General features: G+C 42.7%; 1 protein-coding gene across 1 annotated transcript in view; it reads right to left on the reverse strand.

The window, feature by feature from the left end:
• The window catches only part of USH2A (usherin), a 683,333-nt gene that overhangs the window by 84,404 nt on the left and 580,094 nt on the right, over nt 1-18,835 (reverse strand). The window contains exons 59-61 of the mRNA XM_084773188.1: nt 14,449-14,607; nt 12,646-12,808; nt 3,337-3,691 (exon numbers count right to left, since the gene is read on the reverse strand). Of these exons, the coding sequence (XP_084629314.1) occupies nt 3,337-3,691; nt 12,646-12,808; nt 14,449-14,607 (677 nt within the window). The remainder of the gene's footprint in view (nt 1-3,336; nt 3,692-12,645; nt 12,809-14,448; nt 14,608-18,835) is intronic.

An 18,835-nucleotide genomic window follows, 5' to 3' on the forward strand; every position in this document is an offset into this window, starting at 1 on the left:
GCTGCCTCTGCTGCTGCCGCTGCTCTTGCCAAGATAGCTACTCTTCACCCCATGGTGGGTCCCTGCTGCCTGTTCTCCATCCACTGCCACCTCCAGCAGGGTTCATGGCTCCATTGCACCTGCTTCATGTGGCTCTCCCAGCAACCTCCACCTGTTTCTAAACAACTCTGGGGGCACCTGGGCAAGCTAGGGATGGGTTTGTACCATGGGTGGTGTTAGTTTGGTGGTCTCTTGAGTATATGTGGGCTTATAACAATCAAGGGACCAAACAAGTAATATTTGGAATGTCTTTCATAAGTCTGGGTTGATTTGTTTATCTGAAACTATGTGTTTGCACTCAGTACCTCATTTATAGTAAACATCACTTCTTTGCTGGGAAAAATTTTAGCCAGAGAGTAAGTAAATCCAGGAGGAATATTGAAGCAAGGTCTAAAAGGTATCACTACTGGGCGTCCTCTATGTCCACAGATTGAGACACCCAGTAGTGAGGGGCTTAGAAACCTCAGTGCGCAACAATAACTTATGTCTCACATTTGGTCACCTACTTTCCCACCCAATGCCTGCTTGGCTTAATCTCATGGTAGGCCCCAGCATTGAGTACTGAGGAAGAGCGCAGTTCTCAATGACTATCCAATGTGATTAAATGTGATCGACCCTACAGATTTTTGCAGCAATATAGGGAAGTCATGGTTGTTCAGGGAAAAAAAGGCTTAAATACTTGAGTGGTATGATGGTGAGGGTCTTTTGGTTTTTGTTTTTTGTCAACTTGACACAAGGCAGGGTCATCTGAGAAAAGCGTCCTTCAACTGACCTCCATCAGAATGCCCTGTAGGTTTATCAGTTGGCCATTTTCTTCCAGTCATAATGGCAGGTGCCACTCCTGAGTAGCACACTGGTCTTGGGTTGTAAAAGAAATCAGACTGAGGGAGCCATGGAGAGCAAGCTGGGAGGAAGCACCCATCCATGGTATCTACTTCAACCCTTGACTCCAAGTTCCTACTTTGAGTTTCTGCGCTGACTTCTCTTCATTATGGACTCTGATTGGGATGTGTAAACCAACTAAGCCCTTTCTTCCACAGTGGTCTTTGGTCACAGTGTTTATCACAGCAACAGAAAACAAACTAGGACAGTGACAATAAAGGAATGCTACTCTCTGTAGGGGGTAGGAGAGAACATTTGGTATATAATAAATTTTCTTCTTTTAGATTTTTTTTAAATGGGTAAACATGGGCTCTACATTGGGAACATAGGAGCAGATGAGATTCATAGACTGCTGTCTGTTTTTCTCATGATCTCATTCAAAGTATCAATCCCTGTCACAGTGACTATGCCCTGGGGATTTGCCCTGGTAACCTGAGTCCTGGCTTTATGGAAGATGGCCTTGATTGCTTAGACAATTCAGACAGAGCTGTCTGGATGAACCCAACCAAATCTCTTGGAGCCCTACTCTCAGAGCCAATGATCCAGAATGTTGGAAGGTCACTTGGGATGAATGCACGGAGTTGAAAATAAGGTGCAGGGATGTTATAATGCCTTGGTTATTCTGACTAGTCTCCCCAACAGCATACAGAATAATAGGTTTTAGGAAAATAGGAAAAATGCTTCATGATGTGTCTGTCAGAACGGAGATGTTGAGGGCCATGATAAGAAGCTCCATGCTAAGGAGCTTGGTTTAGCTTCCAGCCTGAGGCTACAGGTTTGCTTCTCTTTCAGGAACATGTTAGAATGGTATAAATAGGACCCAACAAAGCCAATAAAGGACAGAGATCTTGTGTTCATTAGATACTCAAATTGTTTTATATAAAACCAGACAAGCAAGGTATTCTCCCAAAGGAATCCCATTAGATCTGGGAAGAACATACGGCTAGCCGGATGCTCTTGAGGGATATACTTGGGAAGAACAAGGGCTTGGTCATGGTCACTAGTGCTTTTGATGAAAATATATTTATCATAGTGTTTCAGTATTTTAACCAAAATTACTTTATGGGTGAAAGATTAGAGTATAAGGTCTAAGGATACAGTTTATAAAATAACAGGTTCCCCTGCACATTGAATTATCAGCTAAAGCATCATTTCCACACGAGACAGTGGCTACTAATGCTTATAAAGAAGGATCTAGAAATGCAATGGGAAAAATGCTGATAGAAGAAGAATGTCAAACAAGAGAAGAAAATATCAATCCTGAAATAAGACGAGGACCTTTGCACAAATGCCTTTTCTTTCATGCTGAGTCACACGAGAAAAATAGACACAAGGGCCACGTTAAAATGTCACACACTTCACCATTCACTTACAAAGACCACACCACAACACACTCACCTGGGGCTATTCATCCATCCTGACAGGCACGAACTCCTTAACCTTCGCATGGGGCTTCCATAGGTTTAAAGCACAGGCAGACAGCTTTAGTTTTTAAGGAAATACTCCATGCTGCCCGCTCACCTCCTTATTCGTAAGGGTCATTCATAGCTAATGATGTCTTGGCCTATTTTTTTTAAAAACCATGAATGTTTCCTTCCTAAAACTCTAATGTTTCATCTTCTCCATACAGGGCCTCCAGCCTGAGTGCTTCCAGGTAACTCCCGGGCTGTCTCCTGAGCAGTGTTTTTCTATACAATACCCGTTGTTGCACTGTGACTCATGATTGGCAAGTGCCATGTGGGGTTTGGGATCTAAATCTAGTGCAATGGGCACTACAAGTTTTCTTAAAATGTTTTTGCATATAATTCTCATGTCTACAATATTATGTACAATTTTTTTGAGGCAAACACCATCATGTTTCTGCATCTATCATAAAATATGAGTATATGTGGGGCATAAAGAAACTCTTAAGGAATATTAGGTGAACTAATGAAATTATTTTATGCATCAGGGAGAATTAGCTCAGAAAAGAATAATCAATACCCTGTTAGAACACGTGTCCTTTCTGGCATATATATTGCCTTCCTCTCTGTATGCATGTAAACATACATGTATGTGTAAGATTACTTCTTTGGCAAACTAGAAAATTACATGTTCTTATCTTGACATCACTTTATGCAATACTGAGGGACATTCTGAATTATTCCCACTTAGCGGGTCTAGAAAGTGGAAATCAGGCATAGAGATTCATTTATTTGCTTGCAGTAATACAAATCAGTTCTGGTTGGCCAACTGGTCCCCAAATACTCCTCATATTCAATTTATTATCTTATCCCCAGAACCATATTGCTGTTTTTTAAATATGAAAAATCCATATATTCATGCCCTAAGTGAGAAATGACAAGCAGATAAGGAAATGAATTTTAACCCGTTAACCAGGTAATCTGAGGCCCGTTACTTATTGTATACTCTTACCGGCACTGTGAAAGCATGCACGGTGGAGCTGCTAGGTGCTCCTTCTTCTTGTCTTTCTTGGTAGATCACATGATACTGGGAGATGATGCCATTAGGGGCCTCTGGCTCTGTCCAGTTTAGCAGGACTGAATGCGCACTGGTGACTTGAGCCCATGGAGCTGGGAGGTCTTGAGGAGGGGCCTCCAGGGTCTGTGCCGCTGACCACAGGCTGTCTACTGCACCCTTGGAGTTCCCGGCTCTGACTCTGTACTCATACAGTGTAAAAGGCCTCAGGGTGTCCGCATCATCGGTGAACTCAAGGGCTCCTTCCGACCAGACAAAGAGGAGAGACTCTTCCCCGGTGTCAGCAGGGCGCCTGCAAGAGAACACAGTGAGCTGTGTGACACCCAGATGCTTCAGACAGCTTTACAGACGGAGGAGGAAGAGGCTAGTGCTTAGGCTTCCTCCTCCTCTTCTTCCTGGTAATTGTTCTTTATCAGGAATATGCTAGAGGTCCATTTTCTCAATGCAGTTATTGAAATGTCCACAAAGACCACCAGAAACACATAAATGCAAGATACACACACACACACACACACACACACACCACCCACACATTACCACGATGGTTAATATTGTATATGTGACAAGGTCTACAACCACCAGGAGACAAATCTCTGGGCATGTCTGTGAGGAGATGTCTAGATTGGGTTAACTGAGCTGGGTAGACCCACCCTGTGGTGGAATTATCTCACCGGCTAGGCTCTTGGACTGAATAAAAAGGCAAAAACAAACTGAGCTTTCAGCTTTCGCAAGCATCCATCGGTCTCTATTTCCTGCCTGTGGATGCAATATGACTCTCCTGCTGCCATGTCTTGCCCTGCGTGAGGGACTACACCCTCCACTGTGAACCCAAACAGACTCTTCTTTCCTTGCTTTTTTTCAGGCATTTTGTCAGACTAATGAGAAAGTAGCCAGGAGTCATATTTTCTTGAAAAAATGCATGCAATGCGAGGGACCGAGTATACTCCTTAAGAATTATAACATACCGAAGCATGTGTTCTGCTTCAGCAAATGTTTCTCTGTGTTTTCTATGTCTGTGTCGATACCGTCAAGGAGATAACACCTGGAGTTACCTGGGAGACAAGGCTCTGCGCATGCCTGTGAGGGATGTCTGGATCCGGTTAACTGAGCTGGGAAGACCACATGAGCATGAGGGGTGGGGTGGGGTGGGGCGGACACAGCCCAGTAAAGAGTAATCAACCCCATGTTAGAATGCATTTGTGCCTTCTCTAGTGCACAGAGAACTGTTTATACTTTCTGTCCCTCCAAATGAGGAGTAAACCGTGGCTGTGTGCACAAGCAGTCTGACTTAGGTTCTGCCCTTGGACACAGGACCACAGAATCGGATACCAAATGGCAGGTGTTTTGGGAATCCTAAGCCTGGGATGGGTGGATTGCATTAGGTTCCATACGACTCCCTTTTGGCTAATAGACTGACAACTGATGTGACTTCGGCGACTGACTGCAAAGCACAGTGATGCTGACCCTTTGCTGTGGGAGTCTAGGGCTCATTATGCGCAAACACCTGGGCTGGTCCTCTGTGGGACAGACACTGGCCAGAGAACCCACGGTTCTTCCTGAGTCTTACCTAGAATGATGTATCTTGCGGGGTGGTTGGATAGCATTTCTATGTATTTCTTAAGTGCCTCTTATTTTCTCTCCATTTACACTTTCTCTTAATTAACCCATACCCCCCTCCCAAAACATGAAACATTCTCATTCTCATTACTATTCTCATAACATCAAGAACCATGGATAAAAACCACTGTTGACTCAGGATACAGAGATGAGCCTACTGTACCCAAATAGCAGAGTTGAGCACATGTACCAGACCTGTACGCAAATGAAAAGTACACAGTAAGTACAGGACCAGGAACCTGAGCTAGAGAATTTTAAAGGGCACAGGACAAAGGGCAACATCCTTTTTGCTGTCTCCTAAAGTCGATCACAGTCCAGAATATCCTCAAAATACTCTTTTAACTGCCAGAGAATAAGATTACTCAGTCACCTTAAGGTTGAGATTTTGTTGCTATCAAACTCAGATCTGTGCATTTTCTTTTGGTATTGAATATATAAAGCATTAAACACCGAGGCAAGAGGAATAGGACTGTCAGTTAAGACGTCCTTAAATAGCTGAGATTGAGTTGGGGACAGATATTTACTCATCCAAGTGTAACACTACGGCACACACCAGACAGGAGGGGACTGTGTCTTTTGTGTCTCCATATTCCCAGGGTCCAAGTCCATGTAAGGCTCAAGCATTTACTTTTTGAATGAGTAGCTAAAAGGTATAGAATTTCGTGATTTTTTTTCTACCTGTCAGCCTCACGTTTTTTCAGTCTTGTATTTTACTGAGGTGGGGAGGTAGGCTGAGGAAGGAAGCAATGAAAAGTAGGTCTCCTCTTCCAGTGGAGAAGAGAGGGTTGAATAAATCAGTATTTTCCAGGCTGTTAGAAGTCTTTAATTAACACCCTCTTCAGACGCTAGGGAACACACAAGCTGCCATATCAGATTAACCGGCCCCATCACAACTCAGAGGCTGATTAAGACAAAGCAAACGACAGCACCTTTCAGGAAGCAGAAGCAGGACAGGGAAACCTCTGGTGCTGGGACTCTGATGTCCCTCTGTCTGATGCATCACTGTCTGATGCTGGGACTCTGATGTCCCTGCGTCTGACCCATCACTGTGCTTCAGGGTGAGCACTGATGAGCTGCACAGGCATCCTAGGTTCACCTGACCTGCAGTTTCATTATGATCTGCTGCCACTCATGGGCTAGATTCTGCACTCTGTGGAGGTATGCCAAATTTGGCTCTTGTGCTTGCTGCGCATCTCAGGTATTGGGTGGATGATGGAGAGGCATCAGCTCTAATGAGAACTGAGGGCTTGCAGCCAAGGACTCCGGTCAGCATTCTAAAACCTTATCTGCTAGGGATGTGATAGTGTAAGCAAACCTATCGAAAGTCTACGGGGAAACTACATCTTTCTATTTTGTCTTACTTCAGACTTGCTATGACAATTCAATTAATTTTTATTAAACATCTCATGAATTCCCAAATTGAGATGTAGCAATGGTTTTCATAAAACTGACATTAAAAAAAAAAGGTGCCCGAAGGGGAATTTTAAGGATTTGCAGTTTCAGAGATGCAATATGATGGCAACTTCAAGTTTTTTCACCAGAACAGTGAAAGGATGCAGCCTGCTGAAGTATTTCTTACTGTCAATTACTTAATAAATTAATATTATAGGAGAGTATGTTGCACCCCATGTCTGGTATTAAATAAGTTAAGCTCTCCTTGTATATGAACACACCCAGAAAAGAGGTTGAGGAAAACACATTCTTTTTCCTGATTATTGGGTGTCAACAGTTCATGGGGACGTGGCCCCTGCTCCTCTAGAATGACACATATTTATAGATGACGTGTTCAGCTCTCTCTGGACAGCCACACCGGCCATTCATTACTTAGACCTTATTTGGGCAATTCTTTCTCAAGCCCAGGTGATTTAATGCTGCCCAAAACTATGAGGAGAATGAAGATTAATATGAATCTGGGAAGCATAGATTTTTCACAGCCATTTGTTCTCACTTTGTGTATAAAACATCTTTCTTTAAATATTTTGACTATATTTATTTCATAGCCTGGACACTGAGATCTCCATTTCTGCTTTATCAAGGAACTTGATGCTGGGCTTTGTTAACAGCGGTGCCAGAGGATGACCAGGACATCAGAAGGAAAATGGAGCCAACTCTCTTCTTCTCTGTTTCCTTTAGTAGATATTACTGTGAGCATCTTGCCACTTGGGAAGAGGAAATGTGTCCATGGTAAAGTTAGTCTAACGTGAGAAAATAGCTAAATTTACTGTTTCCGCCCCAGAAAGCCAATGGCAGAAACTCGCTCGTGGTAATTCTGGTACCCAGTCGTTCAGAGTTTTACCTCTGGATCTCTCTGTTTTGATAATTCTGTCCGCTCCCTTTCTTCTTTCAGCCCTTAGGATGCCACCTTCTTTTGTGCAGCTGCCACTTTCCTCTTATCTTGGAGTTTTCTTCTTATCCTTTCAGTTACCTAATTAACACATTTATTCTGCATGGCTATTTACATAAAATTCCTCCTTTAAAGTAACTGGGCTCCTTTTCTTTTTTCTTTTCTAATTGCACCTTGATTACCACAGAAAGTGATGATGCCTACAGGAACAGGGGACAGGAAGTTGTAAAGGGAGTGATGGGAGACTGCATCTGGGTTCAGTAACATTACTATTGTGCCTGTGCCTTTACTGTATAACAATCTGACTGTAAAAATGAGATGATAATAGATGAACAAGGAGGATTTAAAAGACTGTCCCGTGTCACTGGAGATAAGTGCTATTGTCACTATTTTGGTGTCTAATAATCTAGACATTTTCCTCTGCCTATAAATCTAATGAAAAATTCAACTTTTTAAATGGAAAACAGACATAGTAGGTACACTATTACAGAATCTACTTCTTCTGCCACCAAGAATAGTAATTTGTTCTTTAACAAATATCCACAACTTCCAGTTCTGTCTTCCTAATTTGCTGCTGTGTATTTAACAGTACATCACACACATCATCTAACTGTTTCTTATAAAACTGGGAGAGGCTAAACCTCCTTTATATGCATGAACCCAACTCTGCATAACTTTATGGTGATTCACCAAGGAACCGCCCCATCAACATCAGGAAGTGGCAAGACATCCTTCGGTCACAGACCCCATGTTCCTTCCAGGATCATAGTGTTTCTTTATATTCCACTCGGTTCAATATTAAACACACACACACACACACACACACACACACACACACACACACACACTACAATGAAACAACAATACAAAACCCACAAACACCTAAATTGGTCAGCTTGGCATGTTAAAAATTTCCATACAAAGTCAAACACCCAGATGATCTAAGCGTGTTCCACAAGGAATTTAGGTCCTAACTAAACACGGCAAATACTTCAACTTTGGCATTAGTGTTGGGAAATTTTCTTAATCTACTGGCACACAAACTGCCTCCACTGCCAGGTTAGTTAAGTTTCATCTACCACAGTATGTATGCATGTGTGCATGTGTATACATACATACATATAGATGTGTGTGTGCATATATATGTTTATGTTTCTAAAACAGACTAGATAATAAATTTTGAATAGGTGGCATATCAAATTGGTAATTTATGAAATACTGTGGAGAAACTCTTTTCTAAAGAAGAGCTGGAATTCTTTTCTTACTACTGCTCACAAAATTAATTCAGTTTTTAGAAATAAGAACAGCCACAAAAGAGTTGGAAGACATAACCAATGTGTTATTTTTAACATGATCACAAAATTATTTATTGCATAAAGATTATAAACCTCCAGTAGAGAAGTATGAGACATATAATTTCTTTCATATAAAAGAACAACAACACATCAAAGTTAGTGTATTAAATGATTGTTGTTTACATGTCCTCACAGTGATGATGAAGGTCTTAGCTAGGTTATGAAGAAGATACAATGAGTTCTGCAACCTTCCCTACTGCTCTGCTTAAATACTCTTCCCCACCAAGCAGGTTTCTTTTAAAATTTTAATAGTGACCAAGGTTTTTATTTTGGAAGAACTTATCTTAATAACATTGACATCAGGAAATACTCTGTGAATATTCTAAAAATAGTTACTCTCTTAGGGTTGTTTGAATGAAAAAAAAAACCAAACATGTCCCCTATAGGTTCAGATATGTGAGCACTTGGCATCTGCAGCTGGCAGTGTTGTTTGGGAAGGTTATGGAGCCTTGGGAGGGCATAGCCTTGCAGAAGGATGTGCGTGACACTGGGGTGGGCGCCTTGGGCGGGCATAGCCTTGCAGAAGGATGTGCGTGACACTGGGGCGGGCTTTGAGGGTTCACAGTCTCCCCAACTTCCAGTTCTTTGCTTCCCTTTGCAGTTAAAGATGTTGCTCTCTCAGCCTCTTGCTTTGGCTTCCTGCTGCCACACCTCCCCTGGTGTTACGGACTCTCCCTCACTGCCCATGTCTGTATTTACCTTTTCACACAACATAAATTAGATTTCATCAACATTTATCTGCCTTTGACTTAGTGGTCACCTTTCCTTAGTTAACTCAGTCAGCCCATTTATCCATTTTATAGAATCATTTCAGTTTCCTGCTTGGAAACACCCATCTAAAGTCTTTCTCAATACCCAGAGGAAGTTTCATCTTTTTTTTTTTCCTTTTTCATGGTGTTAAAGTGTCTTTGTATGCCTTTTTGACTTCTAATACATATAGATAATTCAAATATTATTATTCATTTAAAAGGGAAAGTTCATGAGACTATAAGCCCTTTTACATGGAAGCTCCTAGTGGGAGGAGGTAATTTGACTAAGTGTTCTGTCAGTTCCTAAGAAAGCATCTTTGGATTTTATAGATAGAAGTGGTGAGAATTTTACCATGTATTAGGCCACTGAGCTGATGAAGTGGCCAGACTGAAGAATTTTTACATAACTCAACCTGTCATCCCAGCTGGCCTTGCCTATACCTTGACAAGAAATAAGCTACAAAACACTAATCTAAACTTCCTTGTTGCTTATGAAAATCTTTACAGAAAACTTCCAAGTAGTCAACAGAGCAGCCTTGGTAACCGGACATTCAAGCTGCACCATCTACACCAGAGTCTGTCTCTAGTCAGTTGTAATGATCTACATGTGGAATGTGCCTCTCACATTTGAACACTTGGTCTCCAGTTGGTGGCGCTGGTTTGAGAGGCTGTGGAACCTTTGGTATATGGGGCACACTGGCAGAGGTCTGGCTTAGGAAGGGATGAAAGTGAGGAGTGGCTTCTGCTTCTGCTTCTGCTTCTTGCCTGAGCTCTCTGCATCCTGATCTGCTGAGACACTCACAAGCCACCTCATGTCCCCACTGCTGTGACTAGAGGCCACTCTGTCCACCTTGAACAATGCCATGGAAACATGAGCTGAAATGACTCCCTTCTCCCAGCGTTGCTTCTGCTGGGTATTATTTTGTGCTAGCGATGAGAAAAGTAAGTGGCACATGGCCTATTTTTTTGGGGGGGGGCGGATCACATCTTACTTCCTCATTAGGGCAGGCACTTTTAATTTTTAACGGTATGATATGTAGAAGCAATATTAAAGCAAGGGAAGAGAGTTACAGAGGGGGAAAGTAATTTGGGATATCAGTCAGAATTGCCACAAGCATTTGCAAATGAAATGGGCATGTTTGCTTCCCATAATTTGATGAACATATCTGCATGGGCCAAGCCTTGTCTTTGGTTTCTGCTGAACACCTTTCCTCTGGTGACAGAAGAGAGCAGGTGGGTGATGGAGTAGGGATTATATGGTGTGACCTCCTCAGGAGCACAGCAGGCTGGAGCCGTAGCCTCTCTGCGTAGTCACTGGATGAAAAAGAACTGTGTGTCTACTCGCTATTTCTGTCCTTACAAATTTCTGATTTTTTTTTTCTGCAGCTATCTAAGAAAAATTTGATATTGTTGTTGTCTAAGCACATTTAAACTTCAGCCGGAATAACTGCCGAGTGATTCATGCCTAGGTGGGTGAATATAACGATTGTATCTGGAGCCCCAGTGCGCCATTTTCATTTCACTTTAAATAAAAAACAAAATGTATCTATGTCAGTCAGTGCCCTTCCACTGTACTCAGAGGTATCAAACAGGCCACAATTATGATGGTGAAGTGATTGTGTCACACTGGGGGAAGGTTTATTGCGTTGGAGTCGGCTAGGCAGTAACACATTCTGTTTCATATTACTCTTTATATCATTGTTTGGCTGTGGCTAGAATAATCAAATGCCATCAAACGCTGTCAAATTCAATTTACAGTATTTTTCATTGAAGCGGCCTCTCTGCATTCCATTTCCTGTTTCCCTTCGCTGTAGCTGCCATGGAACCGTCACTATAATCATGGGCTTTGTTTACAGAATGGACAGAGTGAAGCCACATCCTGCTCTCTAACAGTTACCTAGTTCCCTTCATGCAGAACAGGAACTCGATGCACCTTTCCCATGCAATTAGCATTAAGTAATTGAAAGAAAGAAAACTATTTCTGGAGGATGGATACTTGAGATTCCGCACTAAAGTGCTTAGTGCAAAATGCAAACTTGCATCAGCCATTTGTATGTATATGCACGTGTATTTGAATTAAAAATATTATTCCTCAACTTAATATTTGCTGAGAAGTTAGGCTTGCTCATTTAGGTAATGCCACTTTATACAACAAGAAATGTTACCATAGTTTCTCCTTTCACATTTTTTCCCCCTCCTACAAACCTTTAGTTGATCACTGAAGGGTCAGAATGAAAGGGTTTCAGTGTCTAAAGTAACTATCACTGAGGGTCCAGGGTACATAAACCAAACAAGGAGCAGTGAGTGGGAAGTGCTAGAGAGACTGACAGAAGGTATAAAAACAAAGGGTGAGGGGCGGGAGGCAGGCGTGGGGAGATGTCGAAGGGGCGGGGAACTTGGGGCACGCTGCTCCTGGTGTGACTTTATAACCATGGCTCTGGGAGTGGACTTTCCCCAAGCAAAACCACCTGCTTGCCACATCTGTTTTCGGCCGTAGATGCCAAGCACATAGTCTCTTCCCCTGACTCCTTTTGATGTCCAGCTTTCCCTTAGTGCCTCCCTCTCACTTCTCGCCCCCCTTTCCATCTCTTCCCCTTTACTCTCATCCGTCCTTCCCTTAAAGCCACATTATCTTTCCTCAGTCATTTCCTTCCTGCCTTTCCCATCTCCTCTTTTTCTGCTTTTATTTCTGTTAACATTAGGAAGATCCATGTAATAAATCCTGCATATGAGAAGAAAAAGCTACAAATACATCATTATCCAAACAAGAAAAGAGGCATTCAAGAAATGGCTGGGCTGGGGATGTGGCTCAGTGGTGGAAAAATTGCTAGGCGTGTGTGAGGCCATGGTTTAGATCCCTAGAGTTGCACAAACACAAAGAAGCAAACACATGAACAAACAAAATATAGACAAAACGAGAAACAGAGGCACCAGCACTTAGGGCTAGGAGTCACAAAGATTTAAAGAAAAAATCAAGGCCTCTAGGGTCTCAGCTATCAAACGGATCTCAACGAAAGGTCACACAGTAACTGTGGGCGCTGGTCCTTGGGCGGCTTCTAGCACAGTCTTCACGAGTATGTGCTCCATAGAGCACGGCTGCCCTTCTGTGCCCTGTGCAAAGCGGAGCCTGTGACTGTACAGCCCCGGGATGACCCGCATTCCCCAATCACGAACCTCTCACCTGTGAATGACATAGCTGGTGATGACTCCGTTGGGTCTCTTAGGTGGCGTCCACTTAACCTCTATGCAAGATGACCCCAAAGCCTTCAGAAGAGGGGACGGTAGGCCCGCCGGTGGTGCTTCGTGGGTTCTGACGTACATCCTACTGCTAACTCCACAGCTTGCTACAAAAGCAACCCAGAGCTTTAGTAACTTGTCCTTTAAGGCACAGTGTCACACAGCCATACAGGATACAGTGCATACATATTTCAGTTTGGTCTTTTGGGTGCCCATGGAAAGTAAACATTAAAATACAAAATCAGCTTTAGATGCTTCATGCAGTAACCATCCCTCACGCCGGTGCAGGCGGGAACCAGAGGCTAGACTGACCTAGTTTCTGTTTCTAGTGCAGCTATTCTACTTAGAAAGTGACCACATTTGAATTTCACCAGTGTTTAAATGACTCACACAACTTCTGTATACACTTAATAGCACTTAATGTACCAAACTGACTACTGCCGCTTAGACACACAGAAACCGAACAAGTTAACACTAAGTCCTAGGAGCACCCATAACATAGCTCTGGCTGTGTGAACCACAGGTTGATTTTGCCTTTAAGTTAAGAGAGCTATCTCCACATTGCCGAGTCATGGCCTTGTTGTAGGATGAAGTCAGCAAATGGACTTGGGGTTTCTGATGTGACTCAAGACCAGCCTTGAAATCTGAGCCAACTCTAGGGTAACGAGACAAGGAATGTGGGATCCAACCAGCTACATGTGGGCCGTAGACTGGTAGGTTTCTCCAAGGTGAAGCAAAATGCCGTACCTGTGTGAATTCCATCTCACTTTGAACCAGGTATTATTTATCATATGTAGGCTATATACACATAATATAGTTTTGTTTATATATCTGTTTATTTGAGACAGGGCATTTCTATGTAGCCCTGGCTATCCTATAACTTGCTATGTAGACCAGGTTGGCCTCGACCTCACAGAGATCCACCTGCCTCAGCCTCCAAGTGTTAGGATTAAAGGTGTGTTCTACCATGCCTGGCCTTATATGTTTCTTTCTCACACACAGCAGAGATAATGTGTCCTATGCTCTGTGGATTCCATGGTTTCCTTCTCTGAATATCAGTTTATGTCTCTTCAGCCCTCAGTTAAAGAGAGGAAGTGGTGGATCACATTCTGTCTAAGACAGCAATGTTTTCACCAGGCCACAGACCTCAGACTCATGGTATTGGCTCCAAGGAACACCATCAAAAATATGAACTCATTCATAAACAATACAAATCTTTATTGTTATTTCCAAGACAGGGTTTCTCTGTGCAGCTCCTGGCTGTCCTGGAACAGCTCCACACTGCTCTATTCTCAGAAGTCTTCCTGTTTCTGCCTCCTGAGTGCTGTGATTAAAAGCATGCACAACCAAGCTTGGCTTGCAATTCAACTCTTAAATAACTGTTCCCTTCTCCCTCCTGAACATGTTTAATACATGCAAAATCAAGCTTAGTACATTTTCTATGAATTTATTCCAGAGCCTGTTTGTTTTATATTATCAATGGCCTCTTTGTATGAGCTATGTGTTTTTCTTTTAAATGGCCTTATAAAACAAACCCACCATTTTAATGTATTTAAATATTCATGATGTACTGTGTAGAGATGCCCAATGCTTCCTTGGATACCAGGATCTGATTTTTCTGATCAACCAGTACCACAGATTAGAAATGAAACATTATTCTTTGTATTTTAACGGAGGACTTGGTCCTTTTTAAGAAAAAAAAAAAGATTTCAAACAATCCCAGGCCACGTTTCTAAAAGACAGTCACCGTTCTGGCAGGCTTGTATCCTTATTTCATACTGTGTGTACGGAGTCAAGTTCTTCAGATGGGCAGATTGACGGTGCCCAGCGGAGAAGGTTAAAGGCATCCCACCTCCACTGCTGAGCAAGATGCTGTACTCCACCGGGACGTGGGGAAGCAGGACCCCTATGAAGAGGGAGAGGAAGAGAGAGAAGGAAGCATGAACGTATTACGCAGGAGAGTCACTGACCCTGTCCCCACAGACTACGCACTCACACGAGGCTGTCACAGAAAGGTAAGGGACGGCTCAGCATTGAAGCCACACCAAATGCAGGTTGTGAAGGACTGCAGTGTGCACTCTGAAGGAGAGTGCTGCTTAAGCATTCGTAATTGTCATACTCAAAGATACACCCTAGTGGTCAGTAAAAAATGAAGATGGCATCTGTCACTTAAAACATGAAACAATTAAGAAGTGTATCATATTCTCCCTAGGTTTACTTAAGGGACATTAAAAAAGAAAACAACAACCCCAGTTTGCTTGTGACAATAATTCTTCTGCGGAGCATTGTGTAAGTATCTTGTCTGACATGGATCTTTGACATAATAGCCCATAAAATATCCAAATCACAGTCTACCTGGGGAATTCCCAGGACATTAATTATTGAGCCAGGACAGTCCACTCTGTCAGCGAGACTTATGGGCCTTAAATACATAGGAAATTTGGGTCCAATAACTGCCATTTTTCACCAGCAGTTCCTAAAGAAGCTAGTATGTTTTTTCATTATTTTAATCTATTCACATAGTTAAATGCCTGTTAAGTTTTATTTGCTCATGAAGAAACATACTTTTTAAAGGCAGCAAGGATATGAGATTTGAATTGAGACTGTGATGGAGGCTCTGACTAAACTATCTCACTGAAGTGGGAGCGTTTATGGAATTAGTTGCATGCACCATATCAATAAGTTTGTCATTACTATAGAAACAAGGAAATCTACAGACAACTTCACAGAGCAAACACCACGGGACCTGATGACACACGGGGGATGAGGTCCACACAAGGGAATGTGGCTTTGCTTGTGTAGCAAACACAAACAGGAAGAGCTGGTAGACACCCAAAGTGCTCGGGATTGTGTGCAGGAAGCAAATGGGGCACTGGGAATATTTTCACATGCCAGTGCTGTCCTGTGGTCTCTTCCAGAAATATGGTCAATTAGAAAGAACGTGTCAACCCAGACTGAGCAGTGTGTGTACATGTGAGTGTGTGCATGAGCATGTGAACAGACATGGGGGGATTATGTATGCATGGAGTGGCCAGAGGTCAGCCTCAGCTGCTGCTCCTGGCATAGCCCACTGTTTCTTTTTGAGCCAGGCTCTTTCACTGTCCTGCCCATCAAGTAGGGCAGGCTGGCTGACCAGTGAGTCCTGGAATCTGTCTGTCTTCACCACACAACACTTGAATTACAAGTGTGTGCACCACAGCTGGTTTTGTTTTGGTCTGTTTTTAATGTTGAATCTGGGATCAATTTCAGGTTCTGATGCTTGCATGACACATTCTTTTCTATCTAGCCATCCTCCCAGGCCCAGAATGAACATTTTTTTTAGTGTACCATATCCTATTTAAATTATCCACAAAATTCATCTTCAGTGCTTAATTGTCATCTTATTACCAATTTCTCAATTCTTTAAAAATCCTTATTAACATTTTTCTATGTCAAATGTGTACATGTGCATGCTCACACATTTTTGTTCATGTACATGTGCATCACCCCTGCATATGTAGAGGTCAGAGGGTGCTTTGTTGGGGGTAGGTTCTCCTTAATCTTGAGGACTGAACTCAGTTCATGAGTTTGGGAGGCAAGCACCTTTACCTCCTGAGATGCCTTGCCAGCCTGACTCCTCAGTTCTTATCTCTGGCCCAGGAATGCCATGCTTTGATGTAAATTTTTCTACAGCATCCTAGATCTCAATAGGAGATTGCAATGAAAATGAGCTATGCTTGCCCCACCCCACCCCCACCCCCAAGTGGACTCACCCCAAGTTTCCTAAGCATCCTCTTTGGATTAGTGATGACATCATTCCCCATGTCCCTAAGCTCAGGGCCTCAGGAAGCCCCTTGGGGTAACCTTGATTTTCTTTACTCCCAAACTCAAGCGACCATTAGATTTTACAATATCATCAAGAAATTTGAGGTTTATATAAAAAAAAAAACAACAAAAGAAATTGAATGTGTGTGTGTATGTGTGTGTGTGTGTTATATCTAAGCTATGTTTGGAAACCATGGCTGCCCAGCAAATGATGGGTTGAAACCTAAGCCTGGAGGTCAGAACCAGACTGAAGGCTCATACAATGGCTGTGGCAGTAATGCAAACTAGAAAAGCTATTTCCCCGAAGTTCTGTGCTGCCCTAGAGAACAGCTGTTCTTTCTTAACAGCAGAATGTCAACTGCAAAAGGTAGGAAACTTTTATTTTTGTGAATGTGGCTCCTGTGTCTAGCCCTTAGCACAAAGTAGAAGCTCAAAAATGCTTCAGATGATTAAATGAATGAATCAGAATTTAGGATAACGGTAACCTCTCTCCTTTAAAATATTTATTTATGTATTTGATATGAGTGTGGGTATGTGCATTTTGAGTGCAGTACCCATAGGGGCCAGAAGACAGCATTGGATCTCCCATACCTGGAGCTACAGGCAGTTGTGACCTGCTAGGTGTGGAAGCTTGGAGCTGACCTAAGGCCTCTGAAAGAGCATCAAATATTCTCAAATGCCAAGCACCCTCCCCCTCAAAATAAAACTGAATCTCGGTAAAGTCAAAGCCGCTTGTTCTGGATTGCACATTGGCTAGTTGTGGGTAGTAATGATATGGTCTGATGAAGCTTATATTTCAAAGCTTTGAAAATAGAATCTTAGGTTAAGCTAACAGGAAAGGAAAACTACAGGGCAGGGCTGAGAAAAGCTGTGTAGACAAGCAGACCAATTCTGAACCAGTCAAATTGCCATCAACGGAACAGGAAAATTAGAGGGAAAAATTTTAAGTTCCAAATACCAAGTTTCCTAGTCTTAGACCCACACATCCTGGACACATGTGGGCTTGGGTCAAAGAACACGCAAAGACAGAGACAAACAGAGATTTCTGGAATAGTCCTTTAATTTATAAAATTTGGAAACACATGATTTTCCTATCTGAACCATGGAAATTGGTAGAATTTCACCTCTCCTTGTTCATAGAAACTGACCAAGTTCTTCTGCCTAAAATGCCTTAATTTAGAAAACTGTTTCATAAAGTCATAAAAGCTTTTCGCAGGTTAGAAGTGGAAGCCACTTTGGAGTAAACCATGCATAGGACTGCAGAAGAAATTCACATTGAAGCACCCTTGTGCCGGGAAGAGAACTATTCATGAGAAACTTGGAGAACAACTTAGTTTTAGTCCCTCTGTGCTGCCTTGAAGTGAATTCACCATGAACAGAGTAGCCCAGATGCGAAGCAAATGGTTGCTCTGGCTCCTGACAGTTTGGTTCAGTGTCACTATAGAAAATTCCTGTGACTTCTACCCATGAGAAGACATAAAGCTGTCATGAGGTCAGATCCTTAGGGTTTTTAGGTAGGCTCGCTTTTCTCTTGGTTAGTTGAATGAGTGCGCATCACGGACTTATCTAGAATGGGTTCCTCAAGGCCTTTTTCGCAAGCGCAAGATGAACCCAGGAACATTTCAAGTGCTCTCAGAAAGCTGCTGTAAAGTCTGAGAGTTGGAGGAAGAGAATTGATGAGAGAGATCGGTTGGGACTCTCAGTTCATTAGTGGGTGAGGGGAACCCGTGTAACACAGAAGAGAACTGTGCCTCCAGGCTCTCACTCCCTTAAAAACACCCTTCAGCGAACACTGCGTGAAGCAGTAGAGCCTGCTGAAGAATGAACCGGGGACCCTGCCAGCTTACAAGTCGACCTTTAAGCAGGAACATGTATTTACAGGAATTTCTATCAGGAGTATTTTGGAACACCTCATCACTCCAAGCCACGTTAGCATCTATCTCTTTACTATCACGATACTGTCATCTGGAGACAACGGAAGAGAGGCTGCTGTCTGTCACAGAGTATGATGCAATGCAGTGAGAAGGATGGCCTGGACACTGCGCCTGTTACTGGGGCAGGGGGATGTGTCTCTTAGGTTTTCCTAGTACCTGAAATCTAACAATGCATCACGAGCAACCAAGATTTGTAACAAATGCTTTCCAATATGGTGAACCCTGGGACTCAGGGCAAACATGCTGACACCAAATCCACATGCATTAGAAAACAAAAGGTAAGACTAAGACACTGCAAGGTCATGGTCACTGCCTGAGGCTGATCTCAGTGTGACATGCTCATTCTGTCTCTTCTGTTCCTTGGGTGGAGCTTGTGGAAGAGTCTGGAAAACACAC

This window comes from Acomys minous, assembly GCF_964271855.1.
Source record: "Acomys minous genome assembly, chromosome: 1".
In the NCBI taxonomy this organism is placed as follows: domain Eukaryota; kingdom Metazoa; phylum Chordata; class Mammalia; order Rodentia; family Muridae; genus Acomys; species Acomys minous.